The sequence below is a fragment of the Stegodyphus dumicola genome, chromosome 8 (genome assembly GCF_044657685.1).
Source record: "Stegodyphus dumicola isolate Sdum_Otavi_A_Nest chromosome 8, ASM4465768v1".
In the NCBI taxonomy this organism is placed as follows: Eukaryota; Metazoa; Arthropoda; class Arachnida; order Araneae; family Eresidae; genus Stegodyphus; species Stegodyphus dumicola.
Genome location: NC_140775.1, coordinates 121,475,854 through 121,502,761, shown reverse-complemented (window position 1 = coordinate 121,502,761; position 26,908 = coordinate 121,475,854). Strand labels below are relative to the sequence as shown.

At 33.8% G+C, this 26,908-nt stretch overlaps 1 protein-coding gene across 1 annotated transcript; it reads right to left on the bottom strand.

The window, feature by feature from the left end:
* Positions 1-653: 653 nt before the first annotated feature.
* LOC118192938 (astacin-like metalloprotease toxin 5) lies at positions 654-25,042 on the bottom strand. The gene is made up of 6 exons (XM_085822335.1): positions 24,907-25,042; positions 20,427-20,500; positions 16,167-16,254; positions 15,117-15,225; positions 12,369-12,544; positions 654-925 (listed from the first exon to the last, which is right to left on the bottom strand). The coding sequence occupies exons 1-6, from the start codon at positions 24,968-24,970 to the stop codon at positions 696-698; spliced, it is 741 nt and encodes a 246-aa protein (XP_085678461.1). The 5' UTR covers positions 24,971-25,042; the 3' UTR covers positions 654-695.
* Between the last annotated feature and the right edge of the window lie 1,866 nt (positions 25,043-26,908).

The following is a 26,908-nucleotide window of genomic DNA, read 5'->3' as shown; positions in this document are numbered from 1 at the left end:
CAGTGTTAGATGGTTTGCCATTTCGAGTCTACTGAATTAAAAAAATTGCTATCCGCCAGAGGATCCTTTTTGTAAGAGGTTTACTGACGCTGTAAATATTCAAGTTTACATCGGAATTTGTAAGTAATTTAGAAAATTAGATTTTATATACACAAATTTATTTTCCCTCAAAACACTACAATGATTTTAATTGAAGACAATAAAATAATCGGTGAAGTTTTCTTTAAATTCTTATTTCTTAATGCTTATAATTTTTGTTACATATTAGTAAAAATGCTTTATTGTAGAATATGTAAGCTTATTAATGACATTTTATTTATCTGATTTGTGCAGAATCGGGAATATTTAATCATATAGAAAATGCTATTAACCATCTAGATTAATAAATAATAAATTAATGTTCTTTGTTATTAATGTTCTTTTATTTCTGTTATACGGTATTATCATAATGCTTTTTATGTTGAACATTAAATAACGCTTTTAATGTTGGAAATGTATTCATTAAATTTCTTCCTTTAAAAATGTTATTTACTGATTTAAAGCTATATCGTTCGCTGATTTATAATCGTACTTAAAACTGTATAAAATAAATTAATTAATTAAATGTAATAATAATTAAAAATAAAATTCTAAATTTAATTACAAAGCCAGTGTTAAAATTATTTTGCAGTTTAATTTTATTGATATTTATTTAATCAGGGGCAATTGTACAGCTTCTTTATCCTGATGATATCGCTCTTGCTCATGAAGTACTTTCTCACCACATCTTTGAGAAACAAGTTGTTCTTTCCCACCATGGTCATGAGCTTGTTCGCACGATCCTTAGAAAAAGTATAAGACCCGTACAACATAATGGAATCATAATCAAAAGGTGTCAGCAACTGATTCTGATCAGGTTTTAACTTCATGAACTGAGGTGCCATTCCTATATTAAAATGAATATATTACAGTTAATAGCACACATAAGTTTTTGATTAAATGAAAAAATGAAAACAATTGAATGTATTTTGAAATAAAATTTATAAAATAAGATATATCTTAATCAGTTCAAAAATTATAGAATTTCAAGAAAATCAAAACTGAAACACGTGTGTAAAACATGTAAGAAAGGAATAATCTATATACATAAAGAAGAAAGTTTGTGTTTGTTCGCTAATAACTCAGTCACTTCTATAGCTATCGTCACCAAACTTTCTAGAATTCTTTTCTGGATGATGAAAAAGGTTTACACCTTTAAAAAAAAAAAAAAAAAAAAAAAAAAAAAAAAAAAATCCCTAAAATCGGAGATATTAATTAAAAACTCGGAAAAACGATCATTTTCGCCCTCATTTTTCCGAATGGCAACAGACTCGCAAGCTGGAGATGAAAATCTGCTTTATTTCGAAAGTTGTTGCCAATGCTTGCTTTCAAATCAGAGTTTGTTAATAAAAAATTTCTGTGTTTTACGATGAAATAAAAATAGCATTCCCAAACATTAAATACATTATTCCCGATTTCAAAAATTCGTGGGAAGCCATTTCGACTATTTAAATCTTGGTACGACTTTAATCAGCGGAAATATTAATTAAAAACTCTGAAAGCGGTAATTTTCGCACGCATTTTTCCGAGTAGCACCAACCTCGCGCATTGGAGATAAAAATGCTTTATTTTGAAAAGTGTTGCTACTGCTCGCTTTTAAATCGTAGAGTTTGTTAATTAAAACTTTGTAAGTTTTATCTGCTTGTGTGTTTGTTTGTTCGTATTATTGATTTCTGATCAATTATGATAAATTTTTTGACAAATTTAATCGACTAAAATTGAATATAGATGAAATACGAGATGGAACTTGAGCTCTACGACCATTTGATTAGAAAGACGAAAATCATTAAAACTTGCGTGCCATTGTTGCTGATCTAATGAGAGAGAATTAGCTTTTTCTATCGAAATTTTTAAGTGGTTTCCATATCGCGTCAGACTGAAAAACGTATGACCATGTATTTTTTGCATCATTATTACAGAGGGATTACAACGGTATCGTTCTTTCTGTTGTTAAATGCATTACTGTCCATTACTCTCAATTTAACTGAACTGACGTCGGATACTTTCGCTAGTATTAAATATTTAAAAAAGATTGCAGGAAGTTCTCTTACCTTGAAATCTGGGTTCTCATCACACTTAATTTCACATCATCACGTTGAATGTTTTCTTCAGCACCAAAAATTTCATAATTTTTTTAATTTATTTTTCTTTAAATGGCAATGCCTATTCCTTAACATATTTCTATAAACGCTAATTTTCTCTGTAGATGAAATATAAATACCTAATTTGTTTTTCTGGAATTGGAGCCGATCATATTAATTACATATATTGTTCAATCACACTGAAGAATTCTTTCTGAAACATCTAAGCGTATTGCTCATGATATGAAATTTTGACAAGACTAATTCTTGATTTGATTGTGATTTGAGCTCTTTAGTATTAACTGAACTTTTCATTAAGTGTAATCTGAACTTTTATACCTAACTTTGTAAGGATCTTAAGTTTTACTAACGTTTATTTTATTTTAAATCTTTACTATCACTTCTTATTTTCTACTTCCGGCCAGAATTATAAGCGTGAAGGTTTTTATGCAAAGTTTGTCTGGCGAACGCCAAGTATTTAAGTTGTGGCTTTTTGCCAAGCAAGAGGAGAGGAAGCAGTAAGTCAACGCAGGCCGCTTACCTTAGAAGTTACGCAGTTGCTGTTCGCCTTCCAGGCCAGAGGTTTTAATCCTCTTGATAAATTAAACGTATTGTAGTGTTCACAGTCTCTGTGCTACATACGCTTCCTGTTATTATAAGGCCAATCTTCCACGTGTATTATTCTAAAGTTAAATTAGAGTTTAGTTTTATTTTTATACTTTTTTACGTTAGACCCCGAGTGGAGGGTCAGTGTATTCCGGAGTACGGAAGTTATTGTATATAGAGAAAAATAAAGGGTTTTGTATACCCTTCGTCTGTATCCTGTCTACTTACCACAATTAGTGAACATAGCTTTAGTAAGCTCTCTGTTCCGACTCAGGTCCTTGTATGTTCCCGAAGAAGGTTAGAAGGAGCATTGAACCTGATAGTGGCGCCCAACGAAGAAGAATAACCATGGCCGAGTTTCAAGAAGAACCTGTGCTGCCTGCAGAAACGGCTCAGAATCCAGAAATGCCAGTTGCCGCCCTGGAAGGATTCGGTTACATCGTCCAGACCATGCGCGCTTCGATGAAACCAGAAGCAACATTTAACGGAAACTCACCGGTAACCAGTTTTTTGGAAAAATTGGATGACCACTTCATGCTCTACCCCGTGCACGAGTTTCAAAAAGTTACCTTAGCTACCAGCGCTTTGAGGGGCCAAGCGCTTAACTGGTTCAAATGTATCGGCAGAAGTCTCTTGGGTCAAGCAGGAAGTCCCACCTATACTTACGAAAATTTCAAGACTGCCCTACTAAAAGCCTTCCCTGTTGTAAGGGATCGTGCGAAATTAGAAACGGAACTTTTTAGTATATATCAACAAAGAATCGAAAACCTCTCGAGCTTTATTTTAAGAAAAATTCACGTTTTCAAGCTCTTGTATGGAAACCGTCCGGATCCTGAAATAATTCAAGTGATTTTGCCGAGGTTACTACCTCAAGTGCAAGACTTTATTGAATTAAGAAATCCGATTACACTGGAAAAGTTATTTGAGCTAGCAATCCAGTTTGAAAGTAGAAGAACGGCGGACGTCGAAAGAAGACGCCAATATCAACAGCGAAACCAATTTGGTACGCCAAGACTACAGCAAACTCAAGCATACGGCTACGGAGAAAAAGCGAATCAGTGGGCAAGGAAACCCGAGCATTCAAAAACAGCCGGCGAACGTCGACAGTTCAATAGCAACCCAGGAAAAAATTCTCGAGGCCAGGAGAAAAAGAAGGAAAGCACGGAAAGGAAAAATAATTTAAACTAAAACGGATTTCTGCTGACGAGAGGGTGCGGAAATCCGAAGGCCACGAAAACCCCTCTTCCTACAAGATAAATACAGTAATGGTGAAAAGTTTGACTCTTCCGAAGATTGAAATCTTGGTGAATAATATCCCGGCCACCGCACTCCTGGATACCGGCGCGCAGTGTTCCTGTGTGACAGAAGTCTTTTTTAGAAAGTATTTTCGCAAATACCGCATATATAATGCGGATAATACGACAGTATTAGCGGCGCAAGGAGAACAATGTAAGTGCGTAGGTAAAGTACCTTTGTATATCCGTATCAAGGACGAACGAGTAAAGGTGATGTTTTTTATAGTAAAGAATTTGCAAGCATATTTAATCTTAGGAATAGACTTTCTTTCAGACGCACAAGCTACACTGGATTTTAATGAAGCGTCCCTTAGGCTGACAATGAAACCAGTGCGTGTAGAAAAGGTTGAACCGCCAAGGTTAAATCTTGACCACCTGCCTAATGACGCGCAAGATAGAATCCGACAAGTGGTAAGTGAATTTGCTTCGTTATTTAGTGATATTCCAGGATTTACTCAGGTTACTAACCATAGTATTGACACCGGAGATGCATTGCCAGTTCGTCAAAAACCATACCGGTATGATAAGAATAAGGAAAAAATTATAGAATGGCATATTACCGATATGCTACGTAAAAAGATCATAACGCCCATATCAAGTAGTTATGCTAGCCCGGTGGTTTTATGTAAGAAAAATAATGATTATCCTTTGGAGCATCCAAAAAGGTGGAGATTCGCTATTGATTACCGTAAATTAAATTCCATAACGAAATATCCGGTATATCCGTTGCCGATCATAGAAGAAATTTTAAGGAACATAAAATCAACCAAATTTATGACGACTTAAGTTTTACTAACGTTTATTTTATTTTAAATCTTTACTATCACTTCTTATTTTCTACTTCCGGCCAGAATTATAAGCGTGAAGGTTTTTATGCAAAGTTTGTCTGGCGAACGCCAAGTATTTAAGTTGTGGCTTTTTGCCAAGCAAGAGGAGAGGAAGCAGTAAGTCAACGCAGGCCGCTTACCTTAGAAGTTACGCAGTTGCTGTTCGCCTTCCAGGCCAGAGGTTTTAATCCTCTTGATAAATTAAACGTATTGTAGTGTTCACAGTCTCTGTGCTACATACGCTTCCTGTTATTATAAGGCCAATCTTCCACGTGTATTATTCTAAAGTTAAATTAGAGTTTAGTTTTATTTTTATACTTTTTTACGTTAGACCCCGAGTGGAGGGTCAGTGTATTCCGGAGTACGGAAGTTATTGTATATAGAGAAAAATAAAGGGTTTTGTATACCCTTCGTCTGTATCCTGTCTACTTACCACAATTAGTGAACATAGCTTTAGTAAGCTCTCTGTTCCGACTCAGGTCCTTGTATGTTCCCGAAGAAGGTTAGAAGGAGCATTGAACCTGATAGTGGCGCCCAACGAAGAAGAATAACCATGGCCGAGTTTCAAGAAGAACCTGTGCTGCCTGCAGAAACGGCTCAATATCCAGAAATGCCAGTTGCCGCCCTGGAAGGATTCGGTTACATCGTCCAGACCATGCGCGCTTCGATGAAACCAGAAGCAACATTTAACGGAAACTCACCGGTAACCAGTTTTTTGGAAAAACTGGATGACCACTTCATGCTCTACCCCGTGCACGAGTTTCAAAAAGTTACCTTAGCTACCAGCGCTTTGAGGGGCCAAGCGCTTAACTGGTTCAAATGTATCGGCAGAAGTCTCTTGGGTCAAGCAGGAAGTCCCACCTATACTTACGAAAATTTCAAGACTGCCCTACTAAAAGCCTTCCCTGTTGTAAGGGATCGTGCGAAATTAGAAACGGAACTTTTTAGTATATATCAACAAAGAATCGAAAACCTCTCGAGCTTTATTTTAAGAAAAATTCACGTTTTCAAGCTCTTGTATGGAAACCGTCCGGATCCTGAAATAATTCAAGTGATTTTGCCGAGGTTACTACCCCAAGTGCAAGACTTTATTGAATTAAGAAATCCGACTACACTGGAAAAGTTATTTGAGCTAGCAATCCAGTTTGAAAGTAGAAGAACGGCGGACGTCGAAAGAAGACGCCAATATCAACAGCGAAACCAATTTGGTACGCCAAGACTACAGCAAACTCAAGCATACGGCTACGGAGAAAAAGCGAATCAGTGGGCAAGGAAACCCGAGCATTCAAAAACAGCCGGCGAACGTCGACAGTTCAATAGCAACCCAGGAAAAAAGTCTCAAGGCCAGGGGAAAAAGAAGGAAAGCACGGAAAGGAAAAATAATTTAAACTAAAACGGATTTCTGCTGACGAGAGGGTGCGGAAATCCGAAGGCCACGAAAACTCCTCTTCTTACTTAACGACTTAACGACTGGTTATTTTCAAATAGGGGTGAGGCCTGAGGACGTGCCTAAGACTGCTTTTATAACCAAGTCTGGCACTTATGCATTTTTGCGTATGCCGTTTGGCCTTTCAGGGGCCCCAGCAACATTTCAGCGATGCATGGACATTGTGTTAAGACCTGTTCTTGGAAAGTCCACATTTATCTATTTAGACGATATCATTATTACTAGTGATAATCTAGACCAACATGTACAGGATTTAAGACAGGTGTTTTCTTTATTAAATGAGGCCGGTCTAAAAGTTAATGTCGAAAAGTGCAAATTTTCAGCCCCTGAATTAAAATATTTAGGTTACAAAATATCTCAAAAAGGGATCGAGACAGACGAATCAAAAATAATCGCTGTACAAATGTATCCGACTCCAAACACGGCAAAGAAGCTCTCTTGTTTTCTAGGACTTTGTTCATATTATAGGTCCTTTATAAAAGATTTTGCGGCTATCGCTGAGCCATTGTTAAAATTAAAAAGGAAAAAGGCAAGATTCTCGTGGACGGCCAAAGCCAATAGTGCTTTCGAAAAATTAAAACAAGCATTAACGCAAGCCCCTGTGTGAAAATTTCCTGAAAAGGATGAAAATTTAGAAATTTCAGCGGATGCTTCGGATTATGCGGTAGGAGCGGTACTTTCGCAAAATAAGCAGCCCGTGGCATTTTTTAGCCGAACTTTAAATCAAACACAAAGAAACTATTCCGCGACCGAGAGAGAGGCACTTGCAGTTCTGTTAGCAGTGCAAAAGTTCCGAGTCTATTTTGGAAAGGCGCCGATAACAGTATACTCTGATCATGCGGCGGTAACTAGATTGTACTCAGGGAAAAATTTATCCCCAAGGTTAATAAGATGGGCACTCAAGCTGCAAGAATATAATCTGGTAATCAAGCATACCCCTGGAAAGGAAAATATCGTAGCAGATGCCCTATCACGAATTAAATTACACGAACAGGATAATACCGTAAAAGTTGCAATGCTTACAGCGTGTACAATAAATTCCCGAGAAACTGCAATAACCGAACTGGGTAAGGATCCTGAGTTTGGAAGTATTTATGAGTATTTGAAGGATCCTGAAAATTTTAGCCACCAAGATATTGTGGCGATAAGAAATAGGGCGGCCCATTACGAACTAATAGATGGTCTATTATTTTACACAAAAACTACGAATTCCAACAACGAATTTCGACCTGTTATCCCAGCTAGTCTTAGATTAAATATCCTGCATGAGCTCCATGACAGCCCTTTAGCTTCTCATGCTGGTATTCGAAAAACTATCCAACGCGTACGCGAGGCAGTCTACTTTCCTGAACTGCAAAAGTTAACAAGGGCGTATGTCCAGTCCTGCCCAACATGTCAAGCCGTTAATTATATTAATTTCCGCCCGGCCGGGTTTCTAAATAGTATTAAATCCGAATTTCCAAATGAAATAATTGGCATCGATTTATTGGGCCCTTTCCCAAAAAGTCAGTTAAATAAAAGTCGCTATCTCCTTGTTATGGTTGATCATTTTAGTAAATGGACCGAAATTGTTCCCTTAAAACGAGCCTCCGCGAAATTGGTTACCGATTCTATTTTAAATAAATATATTTTAAAATACGGGGCGCCCCTAAAAGTTATATCGGATAATGGTCCTCAATTTGTAAGTAATATATTTGAAGACATGTGCCAAAAACTGGGCATACGTCATTTAAAAATGGTCCCGTATCGGCCGCAATCAAATATAGCGGAACGGGTCAACAGAAATATAGTGAAAATTATCCGTAGTTATGTTAAAAATTTTCATAAAAGCTGGGATAACTATGTCAATGAATTTGCTTTCGCCCTTAGGACCGCAAAACATGATACAACGGGCAAAACTCCTGCTGAGTTATTTCTAGGCAGAAAGATTATAACACCGTTAGATAAACTATTTTATGTGCAACAAAGAGCCCCAGAATTTAAAATGGGTGATATAGAAAAACTAATAAAAGAAGCAAAAAAGAATACGGAAGTAGCACAAAGAAAACAGAAATTATATTATGATTTGAAACGACGGGGAGTAACTTATAAAGTAGGGGATGAAGTTTTAAAAATTAAGCATTCACTTTCTTCAGCACCAGAAGATAAAACTGCCAAATTTTTTCCACGATTTGAAGGACCATATGTTATAGAAAAAATAACTCACGCTGTTGTAGTGTTAAAAGCCAGAAATGGTGAAACCCGTTCCGCAAACATTGATCAAATCAAGCCCTACTTCGATCGTAATAAAATGCAAATCTTTTCAGATCTTTTGCAGGATCCGGCACGGCAGACACCGCAGGTACAAGTTCCAGAGGTGAAAAAACGACAAGTACAAGGGCAAGCCAATGAGAGACAGAAGCAAGTGAAAAGAAAATTGCCCCGCGGAAAAATGGAAGGTAACAAGAAAAAGAAGCCGTTCCACCGTCCAGAAAACAGAGTTCACGAACACTCCCAGAATGAAGAAGGGAGAAGGACGACGTATGTGAAGAGGACCAGGAGAAATGACGGCAACTATAACCCGGCTTTAAAACGGAAGATCGACTCATCCGACAGAACTCTCCGCAGCAAAAGTCGCCGAACTGCGGAAGGGCCATCAGCGGCGGAGGAAAAAGTACAAGGAAAATTTGAACGGCCAACAACGAGGTCCAAGCAGGATCACGACAGAAGTTTCCCGGTTCCGCCAAGACCAGCTGCCATCAAACGGCAAAGACCACAAGCAGAGGAGAAAAGGAAAGTATTCAAGGGTGGCCGTACTGGTGAAAAAAGGAAGCTTCCAGAGGAAAGCACTGAAGGGCGAGCCCGTACAAGAAGGAGGATAAACCAAGCTACTATCTGCAGTACCTTTAAAGACTGGGCCCAGAAAAGGATGTCCGAATATTACAAAGATAAGTAAAATTTTATGTTACTTTGCAAACTTAAGTTAATCTTTCATTCTTACTGCAAGTGGCAGATTTCAAGAAGTTTTACCTCATGCGAGGTCTACCTTTATCGCCAATAGGGCGAGAAATGAGTTGTGACCGATTTTCGTATTATGTTTTTAAATTACTCGTGCGTAAAACTAAAGTTGATGTATAATAGCGTTGTGTAAAGACTTAAATATTGTAAAAAGTTATTGTATAAACTTTATTTAAAACATTCTAGCAAGAAAGAAGTTTTAGTCTGAAAGACTTTTTGAAATGTATTATTTCAATGTAGAAAGAATTGGCACTTGCTTTGAAAAGAATAGAAGTTAACAATGTACTACTAATGTATGTTTTCAAATCTGTAAAATTAACGGCATGTTGATATGTTCTGTTATTTTAAATGTTAAGAAATACCGTGATATGGTAAAAGTGAAAGTAATGTTAAAAATTTGTTATTCGTGTGACTGTAAAGATTAAATCATGGCGAATATGTGGTAAAGGTTGAATGATGTAATTAGGCTCTCTGACGCTACACTTTAGAGTTAGCCACTTTTAGAATAGTACCTCAGGGTTTAGAGTTGAAAGTAGGGTGTGTTAAGAGGTCTCGTTATGTTGAATTTTAACACGTTAGTGTTTTGATTGTAGGAGGAAGTGTGGCACACGTAGACAGAAACACATTCGTGTTTGGTGTTCTTTTACAACACATGTCAGAGAGCACGGGGAGAGATAATTAAAATAGTCATGAATGAAATAAGAATGTTAAGAGCAGTATAATTCTATATGTTACTTGCTATGTCATTGTGTAACATTTCATTAAACTAGTTTTCCTTCCAGATCTCTGGAAGGAACCAGAATTGAATAAAGCTCCTGTTTAGATGCAGTACAGATGAAAAAAAGATTGTTGTATATCATGGGAGCTGCTATTGTAACAAATTTCTTTCTTTAAATTTTCTAGTTTCTAGCGAAGTTGTGTTTGTAAAAGGTTGGCCTCGCGTTAGTTTCTAGAGCTAAAAGTTTTCAACAAGGTCGTTTTAGACCTCAGTTTCAAACTAATTAACTCTGGCGGGAAGTATGTAAGGATCTTAAGTTTTACTAACGTTTATTTTATTTTAAATCTTTACTATCACTTCTTATTTTCTACTTCCGGCCAGAATTATAAGCGTGAAGGTTTTTATGCAAAGTTTGTCTGGCGAACGCCAAGTATTTAAGTTGTGGCTTTTTGCCAAGCAAGAGGAGAGGAAGCAGTAAGTCAACGCAGGCCGCTTACCTTAGAAGTTACGCAGTTGCTGTTCGCCTTCCAGGCCAGAGGTTTTAATCCTCTTGATAAATTAAACGTATTGTAGTGTTCACAGTCTCTGTGCTACATACGCTTCCTGTTATTATAAGGCCAATCTTCCACGTGTATTATTCTAAAGTTAAATTAGAGTTTAGTTTTATTTTTATACTTCTTTACGTTAGACCCCGAGTGGAGGGTCAGTTTATTCCGAAGTACGGAAGTTATTGTATATAGAGAAAAATAAAGGGTTTTGTATACCCTTCGTCTGTATCCTGTCTACTTACCACAATTAGTGAACATAGCTTTAGTAAGCTCTCTGTTCCGAGTCAGGTCCTTGTATGTTTCCGAAGAAGGTTAGAAGGAACATTGAACCTGATAACTTAGCTATTAATATAACTTAAACATCTCAAGATACTTCAAATATTGGCCAGAACTTTATCGGAATTTTGTTTCGTATATTATTTTTGCGATTTTTCTTCAAGATTACTAACTGTATCAAAAATCGAAACACCATGAGATGTTTTAGCTGAAAGTTATAGCAAAAAATAAAGAATTTTAAAATTATTTCCATGCAAATATATGTATTTTTTCGGCATGTGTCGAAGAAAAATTTAATAAATAAATAAGAAAAAAGATAATAGGCTTTCATTATTTATTCTCAAGGTCTCACATAGATTTTTGTAATTTGCTTATTTTTAGTTTAAGTTAGAAACAAGTTATTTAGTTGTTAATTTCAAAATATCAGAATTGTTTGAAATAAATTTAAATCTGAAAATTTAATATATAATGCCAATAAGTGTAATATCAATAAGTGTGAATTACTAACGGAAATTTCTTGCAGATTAAATTTCAAATAGAAAATAAATATAAATTGGAATTTTTTTCTTTTTCATCATTATTATTATTGTTTATCTATGTTTTGATAAATATTTTGTTAAGAAACTTTAGTTTAAAAAAAAAATTTCATTTTGGTCAAAAAGACATCGGCCTATCGGCTGCTTTCACATCGTGTGTTAGGCGCAATTTCAGTTTGAAACCTCTGTTTTTGAATACCTTGCTATTTTGATTTTGTGATTTCCAATCAATTCATAATTTTTAATTATAGAGCACATACACATTTGACAAGTCTTAGACCTACCAGCGGCCAAACGGTAAAATCGCTTAACACTGATAGCTCCGACCTGGGCTCGTGGTTTTCCTCATGCGTAATTTGTATACGAGTCAATTTCCATTAGAAAGTCCTCCACGAAGGCATCCTTGCCATTAGGCAGATAACTCTAGTGCGCTTTGCCATAAACTAACCCCCCCCCAAAAAAAACCGAATGACAAGTCTTAAGTGCTCCAGATGATTCGAATTTTTAAAGTAAATTGTTTTAAGTTTCTCAGTAAATAATTTTAAATTATATTGATATTATTAACTGAAAATGATGAAAGGTTTCTTCCGAGTTAATGAGCAAATTAAATTAAGCAATTTAAAAAATGTAATTTCAACTGCAGCCTTTTCTTTTAATTTTGTATTTTTTCCTATATCTATTTTTCTTATTCTTTTGCTTTTTTTTCCTGCATTTTAATCAACGTCTGGGAGAACTTGTTAACATTCATGTTACTTATATGGAAGACCACGAAAATCTCATATAAGCAACCCCTTCAACCACTGAGAACTTAGCTAGAAACAAGCTCTTAGTTTTCCCCAAATGTAGTCTCTCAATCGTCATTTGGCCCGGTCTGATGACAGGGCTTTGTGAAGTAATACGATACAAATGTAATGAAAAAACTGCATTCTATAGTATGCGTCAGTCCAAAGTTGGTTTACCTTCTTTGATATTCTCCCAGAATATGGTTAGCCATTCATCTCTATCAGATCTGTTCTGTTCGTGGTAGAATCCAAGTGCATGAGCAAGTTCATGGATGACTGTTCCCATATAACCACAACCCATGCCAAGAGAAACAGGTTGTGCACCTCCCGTTTTACCAACATGAGAATAGCAGCTAAAAGAGAGGCATGGTTGATATTTTAAACGAAAAGCTATAGTTTTGCGTATATCAATTACGATTGCAGTTACAATAAATTATTTTCTCAGATCTCTAAGGAAACATAATAATATCACTGTAAAGATTCGCGCTTTGAGAAGCTTTAACTCGTTAACATTTTTATTAAAATAACTAAAAAATGCTAATCTTTAATGAATCCTATGTAATTAATTAAATTACGTTAATATTAGTCGGCAAAAAGTATAAGAAGAATATTAATTACTGCATAAAAGTATCTTACTGGTATTAAATAATAAATTTTTGAAAATTACATATGATATTTAGAGGGAAACAATCAGCATTCATTGCTGATATTTCAATAAGCAAATGGAATGCAGCCTGAGAATTATTGCCATTTAACTTTATATGAGTTACTTAATTTATCTTTTAAATTAGAATTTTATATAACTTAACAAGCTGAACGATTAAAAACAATATACGTAGTTCGTATCCTAACTTCATTTTATTTTTTTGATACTTAAGTAAATCTAATTCATACAGATTATAATTAGGGTATCTGATAATTTTTAACAATCATTTGCACTATTATCCCACTTGATTATTTTTGGCGCAATACATTACGTACTACAATGTTGAATAATCGTCTGAACACTGCCTAATAGTTAAGTTTTTAACTCTAAACAGCTGTCGTTCATTTGTGAGTATTGTGTAACTCTAGTGGATGAGAGACGACATTCAAAATTTTTTCGACCCCCTCTTCTTTTTTACTGTACATTTAACAACAACCAGCAACATTTTTTAAGGGTAAAACAAAATTAGAAAAAAAAATTATTATCCTATACTGAGTTGTTAGTTTTAAAAGGGAAAGATGATTTATTAGCTTTGTTGCGTTTAAAGTTCAATAAATTGTTGAATATCAGTCAATAACATTTCAATGAATCTTTTTCTTAAATGTACTTATATTTAATATTATGTGCATTTATAGTCGATACATATATTTGTGTATTTAAAAAGAAAGAAATTAAGCTGTAAAAACAGAAAATTGTACCAAAGTATTTTTACACATTAGGAAAGTCATATAAAAATGCTTCAGCACAATTTTCTACTTTTACAATTTAAGATCACAAGAAAAGAAATTTATCGATAGCATCATAATATAAGATTGAACCGATGGAGCACATGTGTAAACTGAAGAATTTCCATGGGTACTAATCGTGCTGTTTTAACTAATCTAACAATATCCGTGCTTTACATTTTCTCTATTTGATTATATGTGGCTGACGACAACGTTATATGTTATTTAATTAAAATTCATCAAAAATAAATTTACTAGTTTTTAATTATTTCATTGACTAGTACTGATATAAAATAGTTCTACAAAAATACAAGGAACTTCGCATTTGCAGGCTAGTGCAGATCAAGTTCATAGCCATTAAGTGCGCATAGAAAGAGAAGATAGTTTGTAGTAATTCGTTCTTTGTCTATTCTCGATTATTTTAAATTATTCAAAATTTAAAGCTAAAAATTCTCATTCTTCTTCAACTAAAATATTCTATATCTGAAAATTATATATTCTTATTACATAAAATAAAGTTTCTGTTTTTCAAAAATTTATCGATAAAACGTGTTACATTCCATTTATAACTATATAATATTATTTCTGACTTAAAATAAGGTCTGTATGGTGGTCTGGTACCAGATTCACCAAACTCTATAAAATTCATAAAATGTGCACCCCCCTTTTTTTTTTTTTTTTTTTTTTTGGTCTCAAAATATATTTTAACTTTGCCCTGCTTTGCCTTGAATTAAATATTTTCAGTGTCATTTTTCGAAAACTATGTTTCGAATTTATCTACAATTTTGAAGATAGCTAAAGTTTTTATTGTTAAATAGTAAATCGGTCAAATTTATGTAATATGTATTATTTACATTTATTGATGTTAAATAATACTAATATTTACAGGTTGCATATTTGCCTAATATTAAAACTAATCTATATATCGCGTCTTTCGTCACGTTTACTTTATTAACTTTTTATAAAATTTGTACTTTATTTGCTTTTTATATTTTCTTATTATTCATATTAATCTGAACGGTTTTTCAAAATAAATATCTGCTTTACTCTGCTTTCATATTGTTTAAATCAATGAAAAATTAAGAACACCTAAATAAATTAATATTAAGATTAATGTACTCGCTTTAGAAAGAATCAAAATTTTCCGTTTTAAAATTAGAATTTAGAAAAACATAAGTTCGAATAACTATGATTTATCTTTCTATAACCCAATTTGGTTTGTGTTTCATGACTTGCTTAGTCAATTAAGTATCATTTTCTTTTAACATGTCATGATTTTTGCCCAACGTCTTATGCAGTTATATTCATCTATAAGTAATATTCAGGTTCTGTTATGTCTGCAATTTCACTGATGCCAATAAGCTATTCTATAAAACAAACGTTACCGTAAAACTCATAGGAAGGGAAAGAGTTTGTTTTCTACGGAAGGATCTGAGAAATATCGTCTAATAACAGTTGCAATGAAATAGCAAAATACGTTCATTTTTACACTACCCTTGTCCTGGAAATATTCTTATGTAATCCTTCTCAGTGGTTCTGGGTACGAAACGGATGCAAGTATCTCTCTGGTATAACCATCTGGCATTCGTCATGATGGCTGAAGCTGTAAAATTTCAGTATTAAGTAACAAAATAGATTTCAAATATTTTCGCCCATTTTAAAATTGCAATATACAAATATTACATAAAGAGCGATAAATTGTGTATAAATATTAAAACAAGATGAGTTCGTCTGGATTTACATTTATATTGAATTTCGCTTTAGTAATAAAAATAAAAGCATTCGCTTCAACTGATCTGCCAACTGACCTTTCTGAAACATTCAGTTGCAATCCTGGATAAATGTCTCTCAAATTTTAAAGGAAAATTCTTCTCTTTATAAGTTTTATGATATCTCGTAGAAGTAGACTGAAAGGAAAATGCTTATGAGTCTAGAGTGAACTTTTGAAATATTATAGATTTCCCTTTCAGGTGTAAACTGAAATCATGAAAATTCTTTTATGATTCTTTAAATCATTGTAGCATCTTCACCTTGGAAAACTTTTCTTTTTCCCCTATTGGAGTCAGGACATGTGTGTCTCGGTATTATGCTGAAACTCCTTTTTTTATGACTAAGTAACTATTAATAGCCAAAGAATATGATTGGCATTTGTCTTACAGAGGCGAATAAAATTTGGTAGCAACTAAATTTTAGAAAGCAAAACTGCCCTTTTTCGGAAGAATTATTGTTAGTCGAATTTTGCGTCACAAAAATTATTTATATTTAAGAATGAATTATTTTAATGTAATTCAGATTTATTACAAACACTTTTATCATTCCTTTATCAATTTAGCTATGTTTAATAGATTGGTTATTTCAAAATTAATTTAATATAACTTTAATACATCTGTGATCTGCATCGTAAATAAGCCTCTCACTGAATATAAGAAAATGCAGTTAAAAATAACGATAAAATACAAACAAAATTCTCTGTATATTTTAATTATTTAAAAATTTATTATAACAAACGTTTTAAAACAAATTAACATTTTAAGTAAAACTTACCAACGGTTTTTATTAATCCAGGATCTTCCACATATGGTACGACCCCTCCTGGCCATATTTGTCTTTTATCTACAACTGCATTTCTATCCTAGAAATGTGAATGAAAATTCACTGTACTTTTACATATGGAAAAAATTTGCACACATTTAAAAAACTTTACTTTTATTAGATCCTCATAGGGCAGGCATTCAAAAATCTTAAGTACGCATTAGAAAAATTCATAAATTTCATTCTATTTCATACATTTATACCATGAGTCATATTAATGCAGATGTTTGAATAATTAAACGAGTCTACGAATTTTAAATAAATTTTAAAATGGTGTATAAATAAACTATACCATCACGAAAATGTTCCGAATGTTCACTTTACAAAACTTCGCTCCTTTATGAAAGACTTAAATTAGTATTTTTTAGAGTTTACTAAAAATTGCTGAAAAGTATAAGTATGATCCAATTCTTGTTTTGCTCAATGATTGCATAACTATCTGAAGAACAAATGGTTACATAATATACGACTAGATTACAAGAAGATTTGATTTTCGGGAAGAACTATATGGTAGAAAAACATATGTGAGAGTCTTAGCATCCAAGCAAGTATCGAATCTTACTTCAAGAATTTCTTATTAGCCAGATTGCAACAAATTTGATTTTCGATATTTGATCAGGCAGAAAACGAAATTGTTACAAAGAGATATTATAAGTGATGGTGAGCTATCGTATCTTACAGATGTAATTTCTATTTGCATTTACTTCTTATTTATCACATCGTCATTTCTATCAGTCATATTTTATTTAAGATTTGTGAGATATTTTGGATCATCAGATAAATAGGTTTTATTAATTTATTTATTTATCGGAATATTTGGGAACGATGTCCGCCGAAAGCATTTGGGCAAAAATATCGCAGATGAATCGTGACGTATAAATCAAGGCAAGGAACAACCGTAGTCGTAGGAGGAGGAGAAATGAAAGTAAGGAGTAAGTATCGCAATTTTAAAAGATCGTAGTATAAAATAAAGCAGTGCAAAAACTTCAAAGTTTTAAATCATCGTCGTAAATAATGGTAAAAAATAAAGCTTCTACAAATCGTCATATTCTTTGCTATGAATGTGGCTTTGAAGACATATTTTTCTGGCTATAAAAATTTTAAGTGAATTTTCGCGTAATAAGCGCAAGAAGAAGTAAATAATATTTTTACTTCTGGATTTAATAAAACACATGATAAAATAGTATAGAAAATATGTAATTGTGTATTTTAAATATACTTCTTGCTTTTTCAGTATAAATTTATTATTTAATTTATTACTTAGTACAAAAAACATGTTTATGTATGTGTTTTATGTACTAATTAAAGAATTAGCTAATAAATTTTTACTGAAAAATCGAGAAGGAAACTTAAGTATTCAAATTCTGGAATGCTATGTATAGCAGTAAATAGAATTTTAAACTTATTTTCAATTTATATTGCTAACTATTACATGTCGTTATTAAATTAACCTCTTTTATGAAAACGTATTAATACAATTTAAGGAAAAAATATAGAATAAAAAAGATTAGAAACAAGAAGATACATAAGTGGACGACTGGGTAAAACTGTTAAATACTGACGTTAAAAAGCTAGATAACGGGCTGGCTACAAGAGTATTTTCATGGTTACAAACCAGTTTCTCTGATAAAATTTTCCTAGAAGGTTTCCTGCTTAGGAAGCCAGCCTACGTGTGCTATGGATAATCAATCAACTAACCATAATTTTTCATCGTAGAAGTTATCATCTATCGATGAGAGTTGAAAAGTAGCAGGATATTTCTGGGCAGTAAATGCCATTGAAAAGCTAGAAGACAATAAAAATCTATTTGAAAGATTTGGTTGTTTAAACACTTTTGAAACAAACATTTAAACATTCATTTGATTTATAAATATTTACAGTCACGCATCCTTATAACAATCGTGCTAAATTATGTCTGTCAGTCCTTTATATACATAGGTCAGTTGAAGTTTAATGTAGTTAAGCTTTTATATTTTAAGATAACGGTGTTTTAAACTATGAATCTAATATTCTAAAAATATGACCCAAAACGTATCATATCCGGATATTCCGTAAAAGCAATTAGCATATTCTTTGAAAATATACCATTGCTCGTGCTTCTGCAAATCTGAGTAATTTGTCAGATCTGTAAAACACTTCAAAAATGCCGTATTGTGTGAAACGTTTTAATTAATAATTTGATGAAACGTAATTGCAATAAATGTGTAAAAAAATTCTAAGCGCTATCAGTCAATCAGATCACATTCAAAAGACATCTGATGTGTCATCATTGCAAAGGCAAGGTAAAAGCTGAAAAGTAAAAAAACTTGAGAAGTAAGCATTGAACTAGAAGAGATTGAAAAACTGTGCACGAAACAAATACACTGTTGGCTATTAAAATTGCACCACCACAAAGGAATGATCTGACAAACGTCAAAATCACATGAAGGAATAAGTTGGGATATGTAAATGATCAGTATTTCAGCGCATTTAGACGATGCAGGAGGAAGACATGGCATCTGAAACACTGCATAAAAGAGAAGTAGTGTAGTGGATTTCTCATTCGAAAAGTACTTTGTAAAGTTGGAGTTTGCTCAGAATATCGTGTTATGCCTCAAATAAGAGGAGAAAATGCTTACCAGCAAGTTTTGAAATTCGATAGAGGCAGGATAATTGCCTATCGAAAGTGTAGATTATCGTTCCATGATATCGCTGGTCGCACTGGTCGACATCCAGCCCTTGTCATGTGAATATGGAATCAATGGATTGCTGAGAGTAATACTAAACGGCATGCAGGATCTCAACGTCCTCCCATGAATAATGTCAGAGATGACAGACATATTGTGAGGTCAGCGTTGCAAAACTGTACGACCACATCACGGACCAGTAGTCAGGAAATTTGCATGTTTGCAGCACGCCCTGTATCAGCTCGTAAGTTGCGTCGACGTTTGCAGCAGCGTGGACTTATCAGCAGGGTGACTATTGCTTCGGCTTCGCTTGACAATGCAGCATAGAGAGAGACGGCGACTCTGGTGCGTGCGCCAAACGACAAAGCTGGGTACAGGAGTAGCACAATGTCACCTTTTCAAACGAGTCCCGGTTCTATGCGAAGTATTCTGATTGGCCGTATACGTGTCTGGAGTGTCCGAGGAAACCGCTGTCGCCTGATTGCATTCGATATCGCATTGCATTTGATAGGGGCCCTGAACCTCGTGTAATGGTTTGGGCAGCCATTGGATACACAAGACGCACATCCTTGGTTCGAATCGACGGGAATTAGGTACATTTCTGACATCTTACGTCCAATGGTTGTGCACTATCTTCGAGACCTCCAAACGCCATGTCCCAACAAGATAATACAAGACCATACGTTCTGATCTTCCTCAATACTCAGTGTATTCAATTGCTGCCCTGGCCTCAACAGTTTCCAGATTTGTCACCCATTGAAAACATCTGGTTAGGGGTTGCTGAGAGACTGGCCAGCTACCCCTCTACAGTTTGTACGGTTTATGAAGTATGGTACAGACTTGAAACAGCATGAAATGAGTTACCCATTTCTGTCATCCAAGCCCAATTTGACTCGATGCCTAATGGGGTAAGGGCTGTTTTAGCTGCCAGGAGTGGCAGCTATTTCTACTAATTTCGCAGCCCTGTAAACCTCCAAAATGCTTACAAATTGAATCATTATATATCTTCGTGCTATACTGTTTACGTACAATAAATATCTTTTTTGTATTTGTTTTCTTTCATGGTGCTGCAATTTTAATGACAAGCAATGTAATTTCGTAAGTTGTCTTTTCCTACCTTCTAGTCTGCAACTACCATTTGCCTTTCGTTTTGAAGTGCAATAATGGACAATAATGTTAAAAAGTCACTTAATTAAATCCTGTTAGATTTCTTAAAGAACTTTAAGAAAGAATCGTCATATTTTCGAAGCGTAAATTATGTTCTCTGTTGGTTAATTCTGCGCGTAAGACGATATCAAGGCATTCACATTTTTAATTGCCCTTAACAAAATGTTTAATTTTTTTAAATAATTAATGTATTAGCAAGTTGAAAAAACATTAAATTTTTAATCTTAAACTGTCTTAATGATATCTTGTAAAGTATCTTCATAAAAGAGAAGGTTTTTCTCTTTTGATTCTTTCAAATAAGTATACTTCAAATTTTTTCAGGTATTTACAGTTTAACAGTTGTTAATAATAAAAAGTAATGTTTAAAATTGTAAATTACATCATGATCATCCGCTCCTAAGATATCTCCCTCTATGAGATCAGGATTTTCCATTGGAAGATCTCCTAAGTAAACTGTAGGATTGAGAAACATGTTTCAGTTAAACGAAGCAAAACCATATAATTATTTGACTGAATAAAGAATTTAGTAACTCTTTAAATACAAGTAATGTAATACAAATATAGTAAATTTATCAAAATAATTACGTTATTCGAACAATATGTACTCACACTATTCGAACAATATGTATAAACTTTATTTTTAATGGTAAAAAAATTGTTGTCTGAAATATTTTGAAATTAATCTTGTTCAGATCAATGGCATTTTAGAAATTAAATATAGCAACTTAAATTATAAAAAGAAATATGTACCGTTGTTTAATGAAAGTCTTCGCTAAAGTTTTCGGAAGTTAAGATAGTCATTACAGAGCTTTAAATTGGAAACGTATTCTAAAATCTAATACATGCTATCTGTGATTAGTTTCGAAATCTTAGAGGGATTTAAGTTGTTTAAATCATATTTCTTTGAAGTATTTTACCTCATTTAAAACTTAAATAAAAATTCTGCGTATTCTTCACAATTTAAAATTATGTTGCTGAAAATTTTGATTTTTCAACCCAAACCTTATTAAAACCCATAGAATATTCTTTAAAATCTTGTTCATTTAAGTATCTATATTTGCAAGAGATTACAAGAAGAAATGAAGATGAAAAATATAAGTATATTAATGCAAAAGTATTATACAAAATATTTTTAAACAAAATGTATAAATCTGAAGGGTCCTAAATCGCTAAATCCTGAAATTTCATGTTTTCTATTACACTGTAAAGTAATTTTGCACTATTTTAAAAATTAAGTATAGCAGTTTAAAATTACAAACTTCTTTAATAAACCATTTAAAATTTTAAAACACTATTTAATTGCAACAAACAATCTTCCTGCTTTTGTAAATTATTCGCAGTAAGTCGTAGAAGAATCAATTTTTTGAAGCAATGAATATTCTAGGTAGTAATTCTTACCGTCTTTTGCAAATGTTGCTTTCTCTCTAAACTCTTTTAACTCTAATAATCAGACTATCACTGAAAATTATATAACAGTGTAATATTGTTCCACTTTGCATTATTTTACATTTGTATTGCAATTTAGTCCGTCGTACATGTTATAAATATGAATATCTTATTGCTTAAATTTAGAAACATTTCGTTTTTTTAATCGTTGAAATATTAATATTATATATTATTAATATTAAGCTTCTGAACTTTGGACTCATTTATTATAATAATTTAAATGAATCTGCGCTTATTGCTTTTAAATCGCTTTGTTTATTAATTAGTAACAGAATAAATTTGAAAGGAAAATTAAATATCTTACACTTTACTGAATGGCAAAACACTGCCGCTGGGAAAATAAAAATATTTTGATTCGGTCAGTGGCAACACATTAGGTTTTTCAGTATGTTTATTAAATTCTAAATACAAATGTACTGCGATGCAAAAATGCTTTTTTTTTTTTTTTCCATCGCCGAGTTTTCTAATTCAAATTTGAAACATGAATATTTTACACTTTGCAAAATAGCAATGCAAAACTTTATCGATGATCGATGACACGTTATCCTTATCGCGTTATGTTCATCTTTGCTTGAACTGTTTGTGCTTTAGAAGAAAAACGATGGGAACTTTTGATGGCCTTTGTTGTAATAACGCTGTCAACTAATGCAGTGATAAGTGTTTCATGTGCTGCAATTATTTGTTTCAAAAGTGAAACGTGGAGCATTTTAATGACCTTTGTTTACAGCAAAATCTGTCTACTAAATAAAAAAGGAAGACTACTCTGAAATATGAAGTCTTTTACTTGATTTTTTTTAATGAATAAAAGAAATACTTAAATTCTGACAATTTAGTTGATTTTTCAATTTGCAGTTTTACTATTACATCTTACTTAATCACGCAACTAGCTCCCTCTAGATGGTTATATAGAATTTTGTGACAAACTTAAGGACGTAAGTAGGTTAACCGGAACGTTTAGGTTGTCTGATCGCTTTAGTTGAAGTTGCCTATTTGATGAATGTCAGTCCGAATCTAGTCGTAGGTGTGGCAGAACGAACTAGACGATGGTATAGCGAGTAAATAGCTGCTGATGAATACTGATGTTTAAATCCTGGCTATTGTAGCTGATTCCGGAGAAGTCCTTCCGGAACGGTAAGCTTTAGTTGAAGGTTTAACACCTTAAATTACATAGAATTGGGGTTTCTCCTAGAGTAAAATAAAGCTGTGAATATTATGAACCTAATGTTAGTCAAGCAGACTCTCACCTGAACTTTTATGTTAATTTTCAAGTAAAGACCTACTGAAGTTTATGTTAATTTTTTATTGAATTCATGTCTGCATGAACCTAGATCACATAACTCGCAGAACATCACGATAACTCGTGTAAGGAAATCAGTGGCACTTAATATCATAGAATGCACAGAGCTAATTGTAAAATTACGAATCCAAGCGCTCTCGAATCTAACAGTAGATGTTTTAAGATAAATTAAATTTCAATTATTAATATATAAGATAGACAACTAAATAACAATAACTGATTTGTAACTGCACAATTGGTCACTTGGCCACTACCTCATAGGCATAGCAATACTGCGCAGTACGTGCCTATCAAACCTGTGTGACGGTACATTTCAGGGGTGCAGAGTTGGAGATTCATAAAAGCTATAACCTCTGGAACGCTCATCATGCAAATATTTGGTACAAAAAATACATAATTGCTACTGAACATAGAACGCACAGAGAACTGTTAGTAAGTTCTTCGTTAAATCAGTCAAAAAAAGAATTCGAAATTGTTAAGAAATTGCGCGATGTGTATGAGGAACGGTGTTTATCACAGGCACATGTGCATGAATGTCCTCATCGTTTTAAAAATAATAGAGAATTTTTTTTTTTTTACATTCATGGTTCAGTACATAAATATTTCATACAATTGACCTACCTAGACTGTTAACAAAACCATTGTTAAACACTCCTTGTTATTCGAGTAAGATCAGATTTGGCACAAGTTCATTCAGCACCCTTGGTGACTGAATATTTAATTAAAAAAATATTTAAAAAAATTTGCAGGTTTGAGATTTTAAATTACGTCCAAAGGATTTTTTTAACGTTTTGTGTGTTATCTTTATCTATTAAATATCATGTTCTTTGCACTTAAACCATAAAATTCAGTTCAATAGCAATGTCGCAAAATAATTTTAAAATGAGCATATCTTTAGAATTTCCGATACACAGCTCCGCGGCGCTGGAGATAAAAAGGTGTCTTTTTTTTTTTTTTTTTTTTTTTTTTTTTTTTTTTTTTCCGTAGAGTGTTTCCATTGCTGACTTTGAAATCCTTGAGTTTGTTAATCAAAAATTCGTTAAAGTTTTGCAAAATATGAAATCGATAATATTTCAAATTTGGTCTTCCACATGCCCGTATTCGTAGGGAGATTACGTCATTCAAAATTCGATGGCTCTACGTACCGTTGTTTTATCACAACGCGAGAAATAGACATACATTTATGCAGATTTTTCATTATTTAATTTCTTCAAACATAATAACAGAACTCTAACATATGGTGGCAACAGTTTGAAAAGTGAAACGGACATTTATAGTGATTCAACGCAAAATCGCAAAACGAAAACAATAGTCCTTCAGGGGCAAAGCCCCTTTGAACTAAAAAAAGTTTCTATCCTTGCTCATTTGCCTTAAAAACCTAATATCGCGCTGTGCAAATTTTTTCTTTTCAAAAATTTGAAATCTTCAATAAAATAACACCGATTTGATGATCTTGAAAACATTAAAAGGAACACGATGGAGATTTTTAGCCGCATAACTGTAAACAAATTTCACGTTTCTTTTTCGCATTGGAAGAAAATTAAATTCTAGTGGAAATGGTTTCAGTTGCACATGGACTTTTGTTACGGGAAGAAAGAACTGATTTTCACTTAATCGCTAATAAGGCTGTTCTAAAATAAAATTATTGCTAAAATTTTCATACTTCGCATATGGCGATCAGCTACTATTTAGACATCTAAGAGATAAATAAAAAGTTTCTCCTTTAGTACAGTTTTCAGGGCAATCAAAGCGAAAAAAAATAAAAATAAAATGCACTATTCTGTAAAATAAATTAGTATTTAAATTTTAAAAGTTTTATTTTTATTTCAGTACTAAAAACATAGAAAAATTATAAGCTTTACGTTTTGTACTTCTGTTTTTCGTATTTTATCTGTAAAATATATATATGCTACGATATGTAAATGAGCAAAGTAATCAGAGTAATAAATTAACTCCCAACAGCAACCTAAAATCTGAAATAATTTCAATTAATGATCACTGAGCCAGATAATATAAAATCAGATATCAGCAAATATAATACCTACAGAATAGAAAAGTATATTTGAGTAGAAACATTTCTATTAAGAAACCTAAAACATAAAAGTTAGAGAACTACCTTCTTCTGTGGCATGGCAGAAGCCTACCCAGAAAATTACTAAAACGAAACTTGCAAAATGCATTTTGAGCGGATCGAAATCAATTTTTCCCTCTAATTCCTACATATATATACCAACATCTAACTGCAGTGTAAGCATTTGAGAACTAACAGATGCTTTAATCTTTCTCAGTTTTCGACGAAATTATTAGACGATAATTCGGCAAGGATTTTTTATCTTTCATTCCAAAGTTTAGAGAATATCAAAGAATCAAATATGAGCTTAAAGTTCTTCTACTCGCTTGTATATGGTGTTCGAAAAGGACAGCTGCTGTCTTCCTTTACTTAAATATTAATTTTAGGTGCTCACTTCCCTCCACAAATGTTTACAATTTTAAAAAAATAGAAAATTTTATAAAAGTATTTTCAACACTGTGTGAGCAGTGATTCTACAAATTTAAAATCTACACTCACGTTTGTGAAAATTGCAACACCATGAAGGACTTACGCGAGTGAGCTGAAATTTTCAGGAAATGCAAAGTAGCGCATGATATGCAAATGATTAGAATTGCAAATCCGTAGCGCATGCGTATGCTGAGCAGCGCCCTCTGAACGGCTGATGGATCTGAATAAATAGACGGCTGTAGCGAGGCGTGTATGGGCTTTTTTTTGGCCCTCGTGAGAGTAGCACGTCGCTTGCGAGTGCTCGTTCCACCAGATCCGGTTCTTCGATTTCATCATCCTGTCCTAGGCCTAATCGCCGCGCTTGCGTGGCCACGTGCCCAGAGATTTCGAGTTTTGACTATCGTACATGTAAGACGTGCATCTGCTCGCTCCTGATTTTGTGATATTGGAACTCTTCTTTTATTATACCTGATCAGAGTGCATGCCGCTGTAACAGTAGGCCGGCATTGCAATAGACTCTGATTGCTTTCCCCGTTGCTATATTCTCTGCCATCCGCTCCACCATGGATCGAATGATTGATTTTATTGCCGCTGAGATTACCAACTTAGAATGCGTTGAAGAAGCTGATGGATCTCTCTCATCTAAAGATGCACGAGACCTTAAATTCCTTCGTCGTCTCAAACTTTTCATCGACAGAGAATTGAATGCTGATCGTTCTTCTACTTCTCTTCCCAAACCAAACATAGCTCCTAAGGTTAATGACAACGATTCTTCAATAACTGGAATCAACAAAACTAATGCCAGACGAGCCAGCAGCCCTGCGCGCTCAGATGAAGAGCAATCGAAAAAATATAAAGCATTGGATGAAGACAGCTCCGATACGGACTCAGGTCCTAAAGGAGATATTACTAGAAGACCAAGAAAACCCTCTCGAAAGCCTACCCTGACGAATTCCTCTGATTCGACAGCTGAGCCGACCACGGAAACAACTTCTGATAATATGGATACAGCCCCAGAAGTACAGGTCGCAGATCCGGCTACCGAAACACCAAAAAATAACGTCATGGACACTTCTCCCAGTCCGCAACCAATGCTGACGCTACCATCGACCAATCCTAACACGAGCTCAAGAAAACCACCGCCTATCATGGTTAAAGATGAAAGATTCAAATTTTCAGAAGTTAAAGCACTCCTCATCGGTTATAATCTGCAGGCTGAAAAGGATTACTTTGGTCAATTAATTCAGAGTGGATTTAAAATCCAATCCAAATCCCCTGCGCTTTATAAACAAATCATACAGGTCTTCAAAGACAAAGGTATTCGATATCACTGCTTCGAATTGCCTGAAAACAAATATGTTAAGGCTGTTATTAGACATCTCCCCAATGACACGGACGAAAGCGAAATTGCTGAGTATTTAACTCAAAAAGGTTATAGCATCATCAGAGTGAATCAACTCAAACGAAGACGAGACGGAAAAGCCATAAATATGCCTCTCTTCTTGATCACCCTGGATCGTAAGGAAAAAAGTAAAAATATCTTCGACGAAGAATTCATCCTAGGAATGAGGATTAAAGTAGAAAGATACCGATGTAGAGCTGGACCCCTGCAGTGTTT